This window comes from Terrapene carolina, unplaced genomic scaffold (genome assembly GCF_002925995.2).
Source record: "Terrapene carolina triunguis isolate 2854851 unplaced genomic scaffold, T_m_triunguis-2.0 Scaffold67, whole genome shotgun sequence".
NCBI lineage: Eukaryota > Metazoa > Chordata > Testudines > Emydidae > Terrapene > Terrapene triunguis.
Genome location: NW_020664418.1, coordinates 25,922,432 through 25,939,035, shown reverse-complemented (window position 1 = coordinate 25,939,035; position 16,604 = coordinate 25,922,432). Strand labels below are relative to the sequence as shown.

Genomic DNA, 16,604 nt, shown 5'->3' with positions numbered 1-16,604 from the left:
TGTATATATATCTCCTCACTATATGTTCCATTCTATGCATCCGATGAAGTGGGCTGTAGCCCACGAAAGCTTATGCTCAAATAAATCTGTTAGTCTCTAAGGTGCCAGAAGTACTCCTGTTCTTTTTTCTGAGGTCTCTGATACTCATGCATCTCTGCAGAGGGAGTAATTTAGAGAACTCGCTGCTTGGACTATTTAAAATATGCCATTTCTCTATTCAAAGACAAGGAAAGCACATGGTCTAATTGATGCAGTGAGGGATGGGGAAGTCAGGAGATCTGGATTCGAATCCTGACTCTAACACTGACTTGTATAACCTTGATCACCATGACCACCTTTCAGGCCTGAGCTTCCCTTGCTGTAAAACAGACCTAACACTCACCAGTCTCCCGGGGATGGTGGGAGGCTGAAGTAATTGATGTTTGTTAGAAGCTTCGAGATCCTTGGAGGGAAAGTGCTGAGTATTATTTATTGCACAGGAATGACATTAGGTAAAAATGTCTTTACCAAAATAACAAATGGTTTTAAAATGAACTATCAAAGGGCTCAGACCAGTAGGACCAGGTTAGCACTGCACAGACATGTTGCTCTGGAGTCTCAGACAGCCGGTTGAGACCTGGGCTGCTTGCCTAAAAAGTACAGGTGGGGAATTAGAGCCTGCTCCAGTTCAGTGAAGTCAATGGAGACAGTCCCATTGACTTCAATGGGCTTTGGATCAGACCCTTAGTAGAAGTGGCTGGGGAATTATGGTAGAGACAAGGAAGGAAAGACCAAGAAAGCCTCATGGGTGACGGAGAAGTCAGGGCTGAAATCTTATTAAGCTATGCCACAGACACAGTGTAATGGTAGCCTCAGCACCTCAGGTACCTAGGAAGAAAAACAGCTGGATCGGGTATTTTAAGTTTGCAAAAATTACAATTAAATAAAAACAACGTTAAACAAGTGAAGACCATTGTAGGTCTCTGAACAGGATGATCCTGGGTTCAGTTATTGGGTCCTATTTGGGCCTACTCCTCTGGACTCAATGGGAAGACTCGCTCACTTGTGGGGGCTTTGGATCAGCCCCTTTGTTAGCTTCAGGAGCTGTAAGTTCTTGTCAGAGCTTTCAGGGTGCCCCAGTACAGAAATTGGTAGAACCACACTTTCCAGCCTGAAAGAAGAGGGAACCATTAAAGAAAGCTCTCCTTTTTCCTTGATTTGAACAGGTGAACAGCCTATTACACTGTTCGTTTCTACCCACTCCATTAAGTTAACCTATACGGATGGCAATGTTGATTAGTATTCAAAGCAATTAGGAGGAAATAGAGATTTCGTATGATAAGGTAAATTGGTGCTTGGTGGAGATGCACAGTGGCAAGTGCTGGGATCTGAGGAAGGCACTTCTAAAACGGGTCAGAAAGAGCAGTGACGACAAACTCTTGTTAGATTTCAGAATGCAAAATAAAATGCCTCTTTTCAGGTCCATGAGCCCTGATTCTCATTTACACCAAGCCCCTTTACATCACTGTGGCAGCATAAAGGGGGCTTAAAGTGGCTGTAAATATAACTTACTTCCATTTTAAGACCCTTTTCACTGCCAGGGTGGTAAATGAGAAGTAGGTCCTATGTCTCAGGAAATGCCATAGTGATCTAGTTGAAGAGGCTTTGTAGGCTTTTCAGCTGGTCAGCCTGCAGCTTTCATCCAAGTCATCTTACAGTTATAAAAGTACAAGTGCCTATAAACCAATGCAAAAAGCTTAAGAGAAAAATGGGTGATCTGGACTGTCTCACTGCGAGAAAAAAACCCTGGCATGTCTGAAACATGGTGGGGTGAGAATAATCAGTGGCATACCATAATTTCTAGCTATAAACTTCATAGGGAGGACAGGTTAGGCTGCAAAGATGGGGGGAGTAGCCCCATACATAAAGAATTCCATGAATTCTATTGAACGAAAATGTCTGGGTAGAGAAGACTCTGAGGTAGACTCAGCGGTGGATACAAATCTGTGGTCATAAAATACAAACACAATAGCAGGGGCATAGTCCTGACCTCTGGATCAGAACAATAATCATGAAGTTAAATTTGAAAAAGAACAGGGAGGCAATAAAAGCTATTAGAATAATAATCACATATTACCCAAGTGAATATTATGCTGTGAAAGAGAGTGTAAAAAAATAATTCTCTATATTTTAACCCACACTTGACTTAGTCCTGTCACACAGGAGTTGGTTTAAGAAGTAATTGTAGCTGAACCATTGAGTAACAGTTACCACATAAATAATTTCAACATCATTGCAGGAGAGGATCACATGAAGAAGCACTACTCTCTGGGATACTAAAACTTCAAGAGGGGATTTTTTTTTTTTTTAAGAAAAGGAAGGAAGTTAGAAACCTCCTGCTTGAAGTTAGGAAATTAAAATCCATAGAATCAGCATGGAGGCTTACGAATGTATACGAGTCACAGAAGATTTGCATTCCCAAGGCCAAAAAAAGGAAGCAAAGAGACAAGAAAATAAATGGGATGGTTAAACAGAAAGATACAAGGGTTTAAGCAGGCCAAAAAATATCCTTAATAAAAGCAAAAGCAATCCTGCCTAAGTGATGCTAATAGAAGAGAACATAAAATGTAGAGGCAGCAAGATATAAAATGGAAATTAGAAAACTGCTTTGAGGTATTTGATGAGAAAATACCAAAGATGTAAAGGAAAATTAAAAATAAAGTGTAGAATTTTTTTTTTTTTAAAGCAGCTTTAGGAGAGTCAGCGGGATCACAAGACAACCTGGCTGTGAACGGGAGAATAAAGGAGCCCACAGACTAAGCTAAGACTGACATTTTCAGAACTGGCCCCTGATGTTGTGTGTCTCAAGTTGAATACCCATATCTGGAAGCACACAAAGCTAGGAGACTTTCTAGGCAGTCTGGGCCTAAATTAAAAGATGGGGGCCTGGAGGAGGGGGGGTCATAAGTCTTCACCACAGAAGAGAATGGGGAAATACCTGTCCTAGGGACTGCTCTTTATTACTCTATTTAAACAACAACCTATCAGTCAAGGGTGCCACCATTTCATATATGTTACAAAGAGATTAATTCTGAGATCTTACAAGCAGCCCCAAATGCTAACCTACCTCAAATCTCACAACCTAATCAGGCTGAGGCCTGGCCAGTAATTGCATGAGAAACCTCCTAGGAAATCCCAGGGTGCTCCTAAAAGTGGAGTTGGTGATTTAGTATGTGGCATACTTCCCACTGAGCCAGGACTGAAACAATGCCCCAGCATGGTGCTGCTAGGGATGTCATATTTCAGATGAAATGAAGAATTGAGGTCCTGACCAAACACTGTCATTTAAAATCCTGTGGCATTTTTCACCCGGGGAGCAGGGGGAGGCTAGGGTTGTTAGCCTTTGTATTATGGTCACATTTTAGTTTGGGTAATTACATTTCACCTTCCTAAAATCCTCTCCAAATTCAATTGACGCTAGTATTTTTCACTTCCGGTCTCAAACTGTTGCCTTGTGTTGCTCTGCATTGTTACGCAGCTAATGTGTTGCACCCCAGAAGTGGATTCACTTCAGCGATGGATAAAGTATTTTATAGAGAGAGGTGTGTTTGGAGATTCTTTGTGTTGAAAGGCACTTTTTATTACCCACGTTTGCAATTTTAGGAATGTTCAGTCATTGCCTGCTGCTGGATGTCCAGAGAACAGCGAAGAGTGCTTTTTTTTTTCATCTGAGCTTGGCAAAGAGGTGGCAACCTTTTCATTCAGAGTTGGACTTCACTACGATTCTCCATGCCCTTACCACCTTCAGCATAGATTCCTGCAATTGAGTTACTCTACTATGGGCTACACCTGAAGACCACATGAAAACTGCAGCTGGATTAAAATGTGGCCCATTGCATATATTTGTGTGCAGGGACTGCATTATACCTCTGTTCAATAGGTCACATTGGCTTCCACTTAGGTTCTAAGTGCAATTTAGAATGTTGACTGTGACCTACTAATTGCTTTATGGATTAATTCCTGTGTATTCTAGAGATTGCCTCTCTCCTTGTATTTTATTGTAAAAGTTGAGAGCAGATCAGGTGTCAGGGAAATTTCACTGAAGGACGCTCCCCTCTGAAAACTACTCCTACTTCAGTCCAGCAACACCTGAATGCATTGACTTTTAGGTCATGTTGCAAAATCTAGTTCACCAGGCACCCTCTGGGCAGGGTTTGGAGTGAATTTGGAGGAATTCTGTTTTTGTTGTTGGAGAATATTTTAGTGTTGACTTTGTTTCACTTTGATGTAGCGATTTGTACTGCATATTTAAGTAACAAATTGTTTGTGCACTAAAAATTTGACCACATTGTATTAATTTAAATAAATGTCACATTTATCTACACATAGTGTAGATCATTATTAAAAATAACAGAAAACACTGGCCAGGGCTGTTATGATTTTTGACTTATTCCCACGTACGGAAATTCTTGTGTTCCGGATGAAACAAGCTGCTCATATACAATCAGAGCAGCCAGCCCTTCACTAATAATGAGTGTGCAAATAATGCAGGATTCGGTCCTTAAAAAGCAATCACTTTTTAAGCTACATCATTTTAATATATTATATAAAATACAAATAATGTTTAAAAGTCTTTAAGTAGTCAATTTAGCCACTTATTTGTGTTTGTTCCTAGGTACCCCACATCACTTGACTGAGGATGCCTCTCCAAAGGAGAAGGTGGAGGGAGATTTATATGCAAACAGCATGAAAGTGCTCAAGAGCTTTAATTTGCTGAAGAAATTGACTTTCTTTGATAATAAATAAAAATACCTTGTCTTTACATAGCCCCATTATAGTGATAGTTCTCTATAAATACACGATTTGACTGTCACAATGCATCTCTTTCAGCCAGATTGAATTTTGATGCATCCATGTTGATTTATAATAATAAATTAGTCACATTGGCCTATGCAATCTTTCATTTTCTTGAGCTATGTATCTTTGTCTCTGAATCTGTGCTTTTAGTTTTGTTTGCTTCAGGGAGGAAGTGGTACTCTTATACTGGAAAAGCTAAAACAAACAAATGAAAAACAGTCATTTAAAAAAATGAGGTGATGAAAAATTAAATTGCAAAATGTCTTGTTTCAGTACAAGGAAAAATAGTTGAGAAAAATCATAAAAAATCATAAAAAACGGTGATATTTTATGAACCATTTGGCTATATGAGCAAACTGATATAGATTCTACCATTGTGCCTCTGTAACCCGTTAAGAGTTCTTTGAAAAGAATTATCCAAATGATGGGCAGAGAAGAATCAGTGATTATAATTTATTTAGACTTTAAAAAGGCTTTTGACGATAAAATCCTTCGCAAGAAGCTATTAAGGAAAGTTAGTAACCACATGGTGAGAGATAAAGTCCTGTCATGGATTAAAAACCGGTTAAGAGATAAGAAGCAAAGAGTGGAAATAAATGGACAATTCTCACTGTGGAAAGAGGTTAATAGAAAGGTGCCCCAAGATCATTACTATGACTAGTGGCAATCAATATCTTTGTTCACTAGATCATTAACAGTGAGGTGCATCGGTTGCAGATAAAAAATATTCAAAGTAGTCAAGAGACTGGAAGGGATTGTGAGAAATTCCATCAGGATCTAACCTAACTAGGTAATTGGAAAACAATACAACAGATGAAATTCATCATAGGTAAGTGCAAAATAGTGTTCATTGGAAGGAAGAATTTAAATTACTAGTACAAAATTAATGGAATGTGAATTAGTTGTAACCTCTGGAGAAAGATTTAGGCATTACTGTGGACAGTTAATTGAAGACATCTCTTAATGTGCAGCACAAAGAAGTGAACAGAAGAAGATATATACAGTGGAATTAATGTGTTCGCCTGGAATACTATATTCAGTTTATTGCAGATAATAACATGTATAGGATCTGATTAAGGAGTGGGGAGGGCATTCTGCATTGCCGGGCAGATGGATTAACTGACTAACTTAACAGGCCTTTTCAGTCTCCAACTTCTATGAGTCTAAGAACAGATAAAGACATTTATATGAAAATAATAGCATTTTCAATTATATTGTCTAAACTCAAGCTTCAAAGGTCAGGAAGAAATTTCCCCTTTAGACCACAATGTAGTTTTGCACAGTTCAGTGCGCCTTCCTCTGAAACATCTAGACCTGGTCACAGTGAGAGATTGTTACATACCAGTTGGTCCACTGGTCAGTTCCAGCATACTCCTAATGCAGAGAGATTAGGCCTGTGGATCCACATAGCATCAAATCCAATAGCTACTTTGCCAGTCCATGCTGGCACAGAGAGCCGACTGGCAGAGCTGTAGCCGACCCCCGACCCAGGCTGGCAGAGAGAAAAGCATCACAGAGTGCAGCATCTCTGCAACCTGAACCCTCTGGACAGAGGAACTGAGGGATTCCATTTGTCCACTTCTCAGATCCCATCTCTGGTTGTCTTTCATCCAGGCACCCCCTACTCCTGGAATCTTCCAGCTGAGCTGACCCACAAGGCCCCTAACCCCTTCCCATTCAAATACTTCCCTGAGAGCAACTTCTACCACGAAATCTACAAGAAATTAGCCAGCTAATATGAATATGAAACAAGACACGTCAACCCAAAGAGGATCTGCTACCAGAAAGGATAAAGATAGCTGGGGAGAAATCTACTCACCTGAATTTTTTCTGCTTCAGTTCAACACATTCACTTATTCTAAATAAATCATCTTCCCTGCCACCCCTAATCTGAATTTTGGTCAAGAAATTACTCTGAGAATCTCCGGCAAGCAAAAAAAGCAGAAAAAGGGTTCTAAGCAATGTCACGGAGTGGAGACGGGCAAGAGAATTTAGTAGCAACCAATAAAAAACCCAAACACTTACTTTTTTGGAAGCTCAAATGTTTCTGTTCAGTTCTTATTTCACCAGAAGTCGCTTGCCCATCCCTAGTACAAACTGTGTAATTTTACTGCTTTACTGTAGGGCTGGACTTACAGTTTGGCTAAATTGTCTGAACTGTAACTGGCCTATATTTAGTTTATAGTTTAGGAGTGGAAGACGATCCCTGTTACAGGTTTAATATGGCCATCAGTCTATTCACCTAATCCTAATGTATAATTCTTTCTGAACAAAGAGCCATTAATAGAACTATATACTCACTCCTTTCGTAATAAAGCAACTTCATCCTGTTACAGTCCTTTTACCAGAGGATCTCAAGGGACCTAATTTGCTCAAGCTCAAGCTAAAAATGCCATGCAAACAAGAATTAGAACTCAACATCAACTTGACTATTATCATCCCCATTATACAGAGGTAAAGTGAAACACAGAGAGGGTGAAGCTGGTCACTCCAAGTCACACAAGCAGAGCTGGGAAAGGAACCCAGGAGTCCTGGCTCTTTATTCCTGCTCAAAACACTCTACCCCACCCTGTCCTTTCACGTCAATGTGACTTATTAAAATCACTATGACAATGCTCTGCACATAGGGCTTCTATTTAACAGGATCTATTAATTTTATATTTTGAGGTTTATTTTTAGCAATTTTTGAGTTCTGTGTAGATGTCCAAAAATCAGGTTTTTGGGAGTCTCTCTTTAATACTGTAATGAAGATTTTTTGTGGAGATACTTCCCAAAATTCTTGACTAAGAAGGATCTACTTTAATTTTTATTATATGTATAAAAATGACTTACGTGTTAATTTAAGCTTTATCCTTGTTATTGAACCGTTGGTTTAGCGTTCGGTGCATTTGTTCCCTACTGAGCTTTAACATAAGTACTCCTGTTCTTTTTACTGTTTCAAATGACACTACAGTAGAACCTCAGAGTTATGTACACTTTGGGAATGGAGGTCGTTCGTAACTCTGAAATGTTCCAGAAAGTCCTGTGGCACCTTTAAGACTAACAGATGTATTGGAGCATAAGCTTTCGTGGGTGACGATGCGACGAAGTGGGCATTCACCCACGAAAGCTTATGCTCCAATACATCTGTTAGTCTTAAAGGTGCCACGGGACTCTCTGTTGCTTTTTACAGATCCAGACTAACACGGCTACCCCTCTGATATCTGAAATGTTCGGAACTCTGAACAAAACGTTATGGTTCTTTCAAAAGTTTACAATTCAACATTCTTAATACACCTTTGAAACTTTATTATGCAGAAGAAAAATTCTGCTTTTAACCATTTTAATTTAAACTAAACAAGCAGAGAAACAGTTTTCTTACCTTGTCAAATCTTAAACTCCCCCCCCCTTTTTTTAGTAGTTTACATTTAACACGGTACTGTACTACATTTGCCTTTTTGTGTGTGTGTGTGTCTCTGCTGCCACCTGATTGCATACTTTCGGTTCCAAATGAGGTGTGTGGTTGACTGGTCAGTTCGTAATTCTGGTGTTCATAATTCTGAGGTTCTATTTATGTTAAAGTGCAGTAGGGAACCTTTAGTGCCCACCAGCAGGGACTACACAGACCAATTAATGCGCAACACATTAGAAATCACATCCCCATAATCCCCATTACTGCTCCATGTAGATACAAGCCAGGGACCAGCAGTATTGCCCATATAATAACAAACTACACTGGGAAAGGGGTGAAGTCAACACAAATTGAGTAACCATTTCTGGTATTTTTCCAGTGTTTATTGGATCAACACATTTTTTTTCAAATTAGGGTTTTTTTATTAGTTAAAAACTAACTTCAGAAGTCCTGTCTATAAAACAGGGTTGATTACACAACAGCAAGAGATGAAGAATTCCTGCAGAAAAAAACACCAGAGGTGGCCTTAGGGGAGGAAAACTCTGCAAGGGGAAATAGTTCCATTGGAATAATTCCATGTCTATTTTTAAACACTAGATAGAAGAACAGATCAAATGATAAAGGGGTTCAGACTCTGGAGCCCACAGAGTCCCCACAGATGCACACAGACCTCCAGGGTTCCACTACATGCTCAGAACGCCCAGACGGCATGGCTTCACTGCAGCTTCACTGCTGTGGCTTCCCTCAACATCTGATGCTCCTGGAACACCCCATTTTAGAGGAGTTCCCAGCATGGAGATGGCACAATTGGATTGATTGCTTGTTGCCAGGGAGAGGGTGTGTATCAGCCTGGCATTCCCTCCTGCCTGCCCCCTCCCTACACATGGATCCCTGGACTGACAGAGGTCTCCACAGGTTTGGAGCAGGGGGATGAGGAAGGCAGAAAAACAGAACTGTAGAATGACTTTGCTTCTATGCAAGAACGGAAGACCCTCCTCTCTGGTGATCCTTGGGGAATGATCCCTCCCAACATATTTATATGGGGCTCAGAAATGAAGAACAGGTTTAAAAAATAATAATTATAATGAAAATCTTGAGTGTCTTGCACATAGCAGTTCCAGTGGGTGTCACCAGAAAGGGAGATATTTAACCTTAAACCTGTAAGCCTGTCTACATGTGGATATTAATCTTGTTTAAATTTGGACAGAATCTGGCTGTTTCTCTTCCAGCATTTTTCTATTATTTACATATTAAATTAGTCATTTTCTATAGTGCCTGATCTAGGGGGATATATTTCTATGACTAGTTTTTAAAAATAAGACTACATTCCCTTCTGAGGATGGAATTCAGAGTAAACTACAGCATACATTAAAAGATAACTGCATTTGTGCCTCAGGAAACTGACAGTCATCGCAAAAAAATTTTTTCCTGATCAGTGAAGAAATGTACAGTGTGCATGTTCCAAAGCATGGAGCAAAAGTATATGTGATAGAACTCAAACATTCTCTGCTGATTCATTTCACTACATCTAGCATTTAATGATGTTAAGAAACAATTTTATGATATTTGATTGCTAACTAGTGGAAATACACCCAACTTTAAACACACAAAGACAAGCAGTGTTTATTTTTTGTATGTCACCCAATGGTCCTTAAGAGTGTGGTATTTTCCTAGGAAAATAATATACGTCCTACTATTTTAAAGATTTCTAGGTAAAAAAGTGATACTTTCTTTCAATGCACATTTTTAAAATCTATATTGATTCTGACTTAAGGCTCCCTGGAAGTCTAATAGCTTTTAGACAACAAAATTTCCTAAGCATTTTTCAAATTTAGAATTTAAAACACAGCAGAAATGCAATCCTTAACTAGAAAAAACATTTTCAAATAACTTTAATTTCTCTGTATTACCATGAATACCTTTATTTTATGTAAAGAATTAACTCCCAAATGGTTAAGACTTTACATTCAGAGAGAACTGTAATAAGAAGTTCAAGAATTCTGAGCGCTGCTTGTGTGTTTAAAGGTCTCAGCTAACAAGCAGGAGGAGAGAGGCTGCTGGAAATGCTTACAGATGTCTGATTTTACAAGTTTTTTGTAAAGTGCTTTAGTCTAGCATTATTTATTGTTTATGGAAGTTGTTTGTCACTTAAGACATGAAGTGACCCCTCCCCCAAATGAAAGAATCAAGTTTCAATCCATTATTTCATTTCTGATTGTTTTTCTTTGTAATAGGTGGGAAAGTGGATCCTGGATAAAAGTCATGCCCAAGACAAGACTCCAAATTGAAGACTCCAATTATCTATAAATCACTTGTCTTTCCTGCAGAGAGAAAGAAAAGGGAGGGGGAGGAGAAAGAGATAGAGACAGACAGAAAAACAGAGACAGAAAACATGCCAAATAAAATACTAAAGATACCTTTTCTATACCAAACTTCTTTTTTCAAGGGCAATCACGAGTTACCTGATATTTCAAATTCTGGTAAAACATGTTTGTTGTTGCTTTAATACTGAAAAATGAACTCTCTTACTTCAACCATTAGGCTAAAATCTGTCAGATCTCACACACTTCTGAGATTATGGCATTTTCATTCTAAATTATTAGAGTTTATATTCCTTGGTAATATTTTCAAACAAAAAAGAGGCACGTGGCCACTCACAAGTTTGCATTATACTTTAGAAAGATTTTTAAACCAATTTCCCAGTTCCATAATGTTGAGAAATGTATACACAATTACTATACAAACTGTCTCAGATAAGCACAACATCATTCGGAGTACTCATAATACCTGACACACATTTTATAATACAATAACTAATAACTTTAAGCGGTAAATAAAATTCATGCAAAATATTTGCTCAATATCATCATCCTTACAACGACACACCAATCACCCTCAAATACCCACATACTTTTCTATTTTCATTTAAATTACCTTCTGGAAAATTATAAACAAACAAATATACGCACTCTTAATTTATATATCTCAAAAAATTATGAAGTCTAAAGTAGTTGAGTTTCCCCTCAAAAATTCTTCTAAAACATGGAAAAACTAACAAATTAGAGAACAAATTCGTTTTGGCACTATCTTAAAAAAAAGAAAGACAAAAAAGCTTTTAAAGTGATAATTGAAAAGAAAATATTACAATGGATTGGCCAACATGGGTTTCCTATCAGCGCTAAGACACCTGAAGGTGTATTTCCAGTAGATAAAAATGTTATCGCCTTTTTCTAATGTCCATGTGTTTTCTTTTCCTATTAAGTTACTCAGTAATTAGGAATAAGATCTTAAACATTGAAATTTATTTATACAATGCATTTGATATTTCTCCAGCACAAATGAAAACATACTTCAGTTCAAGGTACTAAAGGTGTAAAGATTCAAAACATAAAAACGAATTTAAAAATTGAACTTGCATTTACAAACGACTGGTCTAAAAGCCTGTTTTAGCCTCTGGAAACTGTTCAGTTCTATAATGTAATATAGAAATCCTGAGCATGTATCTACAGTGACCCAACTGGATAATTCTTAACCATGCCTTAATGAAAATATAATATGACACTATATGTCTTAAATATTAAGATAATTTGCCCTCTAAACAATGTCATTTCAAGGGCATACTCAGATATTGAGGAAGTTAGTCAAGAGACCTGTTTCAAGGCTGTAACAACCTGGGAGGATTAAGAGCCCTCCAGGAATTGTAAAAAAGTCCCAGGGGTACATGGACCATTTCAAGAAAGAAAACATTTTTATTTTCTGATTGAGAAGTATAAGTATATATAACTTCCTCTGATTTCCATCAGGAGCAACTGAAATGTATAAGGGAAGCACTGACTGCTACACTGAAAATAAAACTGAGCAATTTTGTGGAAAACATTTAAAGCATAGATATGGTACAGCCAACCTCAGCAAATCTCATTTGCTTTTCTATTATCCTTTGGCTTTCCAGATGGTTACAGGGCTACAACAATCCGTTTCCTTTATTAGTGTTTCAAGGCAGTTTTTTATCTCTGCACTGAAGTCGGTTAGGGCAGATTGGAACCGATGTTAAGCAAAATCCCTCTTCTGGGGGGAAAGCTGTGAGCTCCCTGCCAGAATAAATGAACACAACTTACCTTGGTGTATTTGATTTCAAGGTTGAGAGTGGGAGAAGGCAGCAGATGCAGAGATGCCATCAGAGCTGCAGGGTCTGCCTTCACCTCTCCTGGCATCTCAATTTTACTGGAAGTCATAGTCTTTGGGGGTTTTATAGTACAAACGTCCCCACTTATCTGACCTGGACTTTCCCCCCCTTTTCTTTTTTTCCTCCCCCCACCCCCCCTTGCACAGATCAGTGCTGAAGATTTTGCTCTCGTCCTCTGTATATAGGCAGGTGTCAAGCCGGGTCTCTTCTTATTGGCCATGAGGGCAGAGGCAGGGGGGCAGGTCCATCCTACCTAGGCTGATAGAATTAAAATGCTCTCTCTTTCCATCAGCCGCTCAGCCTCAGCCCAAGTCTGGCAGACACTGCAGGAGATCAGCGCTCAACAGGTCTCTTCTCTCGGCCAAGGCTGGAGCCGGAGCGGGCTCCCCCCGGCTCTCACCCATCGGCCGGGTAGCCAGCAGCCAGGCACCCACGTGAAGCGCGCTCTGATGCCGGGGCTGCCGCTGGCTGCGGGGGAAATGCCCCAGGATTTCCCTGCAATAATGGCAGGAGAATTAGCAGCCGGGTGCTAGGTGCAGCCCGGCGGAAATCAAAGGGGGTTTCTGAGGGGCGCACAGGCTCTCCGCCGCCCGGCCGCAGGGGGCACTTGGGAACCTCATTAGAGCCGCTCTGCCAAGGGGGGCCGGACAGAGCGATACGAGCCCCGGCCCCAGCGGGGCAGCCCTCCCCCGCAGATACGGCTCAGCGGACACCCGCGCCAGGGGCCGGGCCACCCCTGTGCACAGGACACCGCGGTCCCGGCACGGAGCAGCCCACACAGCCGGGGGAACATTTCCCACAGCCCGGGGCCGGAGCAGCTGCTGGTCCAGCTCCGCGGGACAGGCTCAGCCCTGTGCCAACAGCAGCTTCCTTCCCAGCCCAGAGCGCCGAGCAGCGGCTCAGTTCCCTGCTTGCCCTCCGCCGGGGTAGGGCAGGGAGAGCCAGCCAGACACACGGACACACACGGAGAGACAGAGCTACAGGCAGGCAGCGGGAGATACACACACACAGAGATACACCCCGACAGACAGAGCCACACAGAGAGACACGGATGTACACACAGATACACACCGACAGATACCCAGAGACACAGAGATACTCCTACCCAGAGATACACCCCGACAGATAGACCCACACAGAGAGGCATGGATATATATACCGACAGATATACAGAGACACACAGATACTCATACCCAGAAATCCACACCAACAGATATACTCATACACGGAGATACACACACAGACCCAGAGACATACACACACAGATACATACACTATTTTTATATACACAGACACCAAAGTACCCCCCGAGGGGCACAGCACAGACGCACGCCGACACACGTTTTGTTTCCACCTTAGGAGAATATAGGGGAATTGATACCAGTGAAGATGCGGGTAGTCCTGCCTCTTTACTAGGAAACAGCCCCCTCTTCCCACACTGCCCTGCCCTTAGCAAAGGTGGGGTGAGGTAATAGCTTTTATTAGTCCAACTCCTGTTGAGGAGAGACACGCTTGGAGCTGACACAGAGCTCTTCCTTCTGTGTAAGCTGGAAAGCTTTTGTCTCTGGCCAACAGGAGTTGGACCAAGAAGATATTACCTCACCCAACTTGTAGCCGTGTTGGTGGCAGGATATTAGAGGGACAACAACAGGGCACACCCCCAAAGTTTCTTTAGAACTGGCCTCCCTCCTAATCTGTTTTTAGATCGGGGTCTGCTCCCCTGGCCCTACCTGCATCACACCCCACTACAGGAAAGGGGTTTCCTTGCACAACCCAGCCTCTTGTTCTCATCTGCCAGTTATTTTATTTATCCTCCTTCCTCCCTCCCCTTCAAGCGATCTAACCAAACGGATCTCCACTCCCCCATCATATACTTTTGCAGAAAAGGGACCCTGCCTCTTCTTGCATTGGTCTCACAGGCTGCTGCAATTTGGGAACCAGAGTTTTTAAATAGGTCCTGGTGTTTTTTCCCTTCTATCTCTCCCAGCTTTATTCTCAGCATGTAACGATTTTCTCAAAATCGCCTCGCTTTTTTGCGGCTACTTACATCAAAGAGGCTGGATCTCAGGGTGTGACAGTGATAAATGCAAACCAAATATCCTCCGAAGAAAGCAGCCGGCAGCAGATACCTGGTTACAGGCAGCAACATCTTCTGTTAGCCTGCTGCCCTCTGCTGGGCCACGTAGCTCATATCCATAGTCAGCTCCCCCAGCAGAACTATCGCCGTCTGTTGGAACTGAAGACAAAGAATACACATCAAAGCAACCAGGAAAAGAGCAGGTTATTCTTTTCATTGAACTAGCTAAGAATAAACAATAGAATCTGGGGACATTCTGGTTTTGCAGAGTCCACAAATCCTTGTTGCTCTTTGTTGTACAAACATGGCCACAGTTCATGGACAATTTGCAAATACAAATATAGAGTGTCAAAAGGGGTTATGTAAGGACACAAGGTGAACTTCACTCCTCCGCAAAGAGCCAGCAAAAGGTATATGTCATGTTAGGGCTAATGTGGGACTTTAGTGGTGTATAGGCCACAGCGCTAATCTGTGAATTCACCCACAGTAGCGGTTCCAGCTCAGTAACAAAAAAGGAAGGTCCAAATATATTTGTCTAGCTTCTTTCTTTTCTTTATTCTTGTCCCAGTGAAGATGGCTTCATAATTTTGTGTTTTTTATAGGATAGGCAGGACTGTCAAGCTGTGACAATTTGAATGAGTGATTTCAAAAATTTAGCAATGCAGTTTATAATGCCACATTGAAAACACGGAGCCAGCGCTTTATCATATGAGTGATATATTCTATAAACTGCCTTAAAATGAACCAAATGAGGGACTCTTCCCCCCAAATGAGTGAAACTCAGTGGGGTTTGTATCTAGGGGGTTTTTATTGGCAAAGATTTGAGGGAGAGAGCCTATGTGGCTTTTTCATTCTTAAGCAATACAGGCTGCTGGAGATTAAGTCAGAAGGCACTCCACACTAACTGAAGTGGGAAAACCTGCTTAGATGCTGCTCAGTCTGGGCTGGGACAGTCTGCACAGAGGCCCTGTGCCTTTGCACTACCTCCCAGCTTCCTCCAGCTCCATGGCAGTACAGATCCTGTGCTCCTTGTTGCTAGAGGCTCCTCTGTCTATCACACAGACCCTAGACCCCAGCCACCTTTTAATATGCTGAGGGGCTGGCTGCTAGCATTACCTTTTATGTGGATTCCCCTAAGGGTTGGAGGGGGTGATGACTGGCACCACCCTAGTCCTGCCTGAGCCCACTGCCTGTGAACAGATTGTTGAATAGGGATCCCAAGACAAGAGGTGGGAAAGACCGGCATTCACTCTTCCTACTAGCCAGGGGTCTTATCTCCTCCTACCTGCAAAGGCAACGATTTGGGTCTGAAACAGAGTGTGGTTGTGCTCTCATTGAAGTCAATAGAAGCTTTGCCAAATGGGAGTAATAGCAAGGTCTAGAATACAAAACGCTACACTGGACATAACAACAATGTTGCAAGCATAGCCCAACACTATGAGTGCTTGATTATAATACCATAGGTTCAGCCCCCACTAAGGTAATATAAATATTTCTTCTTGAGTGTAATCTTTCGGGGCAGGGACTCTGTCTCCCTATGTGTCTGTACCTACCATATTTTGGGTGCTATCACAATAAATAAATAGAAATGAATATAGAACTAAACTTGATTTGCTTTCTCATGGGAGAACAAAATAATTCTAATAAAAACTATATTGCATGGAAAAGGAAGAAAACACCATCTGTGCTTAAACCTGAGGAGTTCCACAAATGACAATATTTTACTGAACTCTTGCAACTTCAATTCTTTTTCTGAGTGGGAGTGTTAAGTAAACTGGTAATTAAATCAGTCTGTTTTACTTTCTTCCATGTGAATGGGTTTTAATTAAACACCTATTTAGACAGCAACTTCAGATCCCTTAATCTGGAAACAAATTTGTTCTGTGTCAGGTTGTAATGACAAAGATATTATTGTCCTTCCACACTTTGTAAAGAAATAATCATCAGCAAAATGGAGAAAGACCTGAGTAATTGTCTCCCTTATTTTCAAGGGAAGGATTTAGGTTAGTATCTAGCCAATAACAAATTTATTCTGTAATTGTCACAATTCTTCTTTATTATCGGTTCTGCTCAGGTAGAGTACCTACCTAAAAGGTAGGTAACATTTAGAAAAAAAT

General features: G+C 40.9%; 1 protein-coding gene across 2 annotated transcripts in view; it reads right to left on the bottom strand.

Moving 5' to 3' along the window:
* The window catches only part of ALDH1A2 (aldehyde dehydrogenase 1 family member A2), a 73,112-nt gene extending 58,618 nt beyond the window's left edge, over positions 1 to 14,494 (bottom strand). Inside the window, exon 1 of one of the 2 annotated variants that reach the window (XM_029910770.1) lies at positions 14,458 to 14,494. Coding sequence is in view for 1 of the 2 variants with exons in the window: in XM_024204926.2 (XP_024060694.2) it covers positions 12,343 to 12,459 (117 nt within the window). In the remaining variant the exon portion in view is untranslated. Of the gene's footprint in view, positions 1 to 12,342; positions 12,466 to 14,457 lie in introns of those variants that run through there. The other variant, XM_024204926.2, reaches the window with a different exon arrangement.
* Positions 14,495 to 16,604: the final 2,110 nt, after the last annotated feature.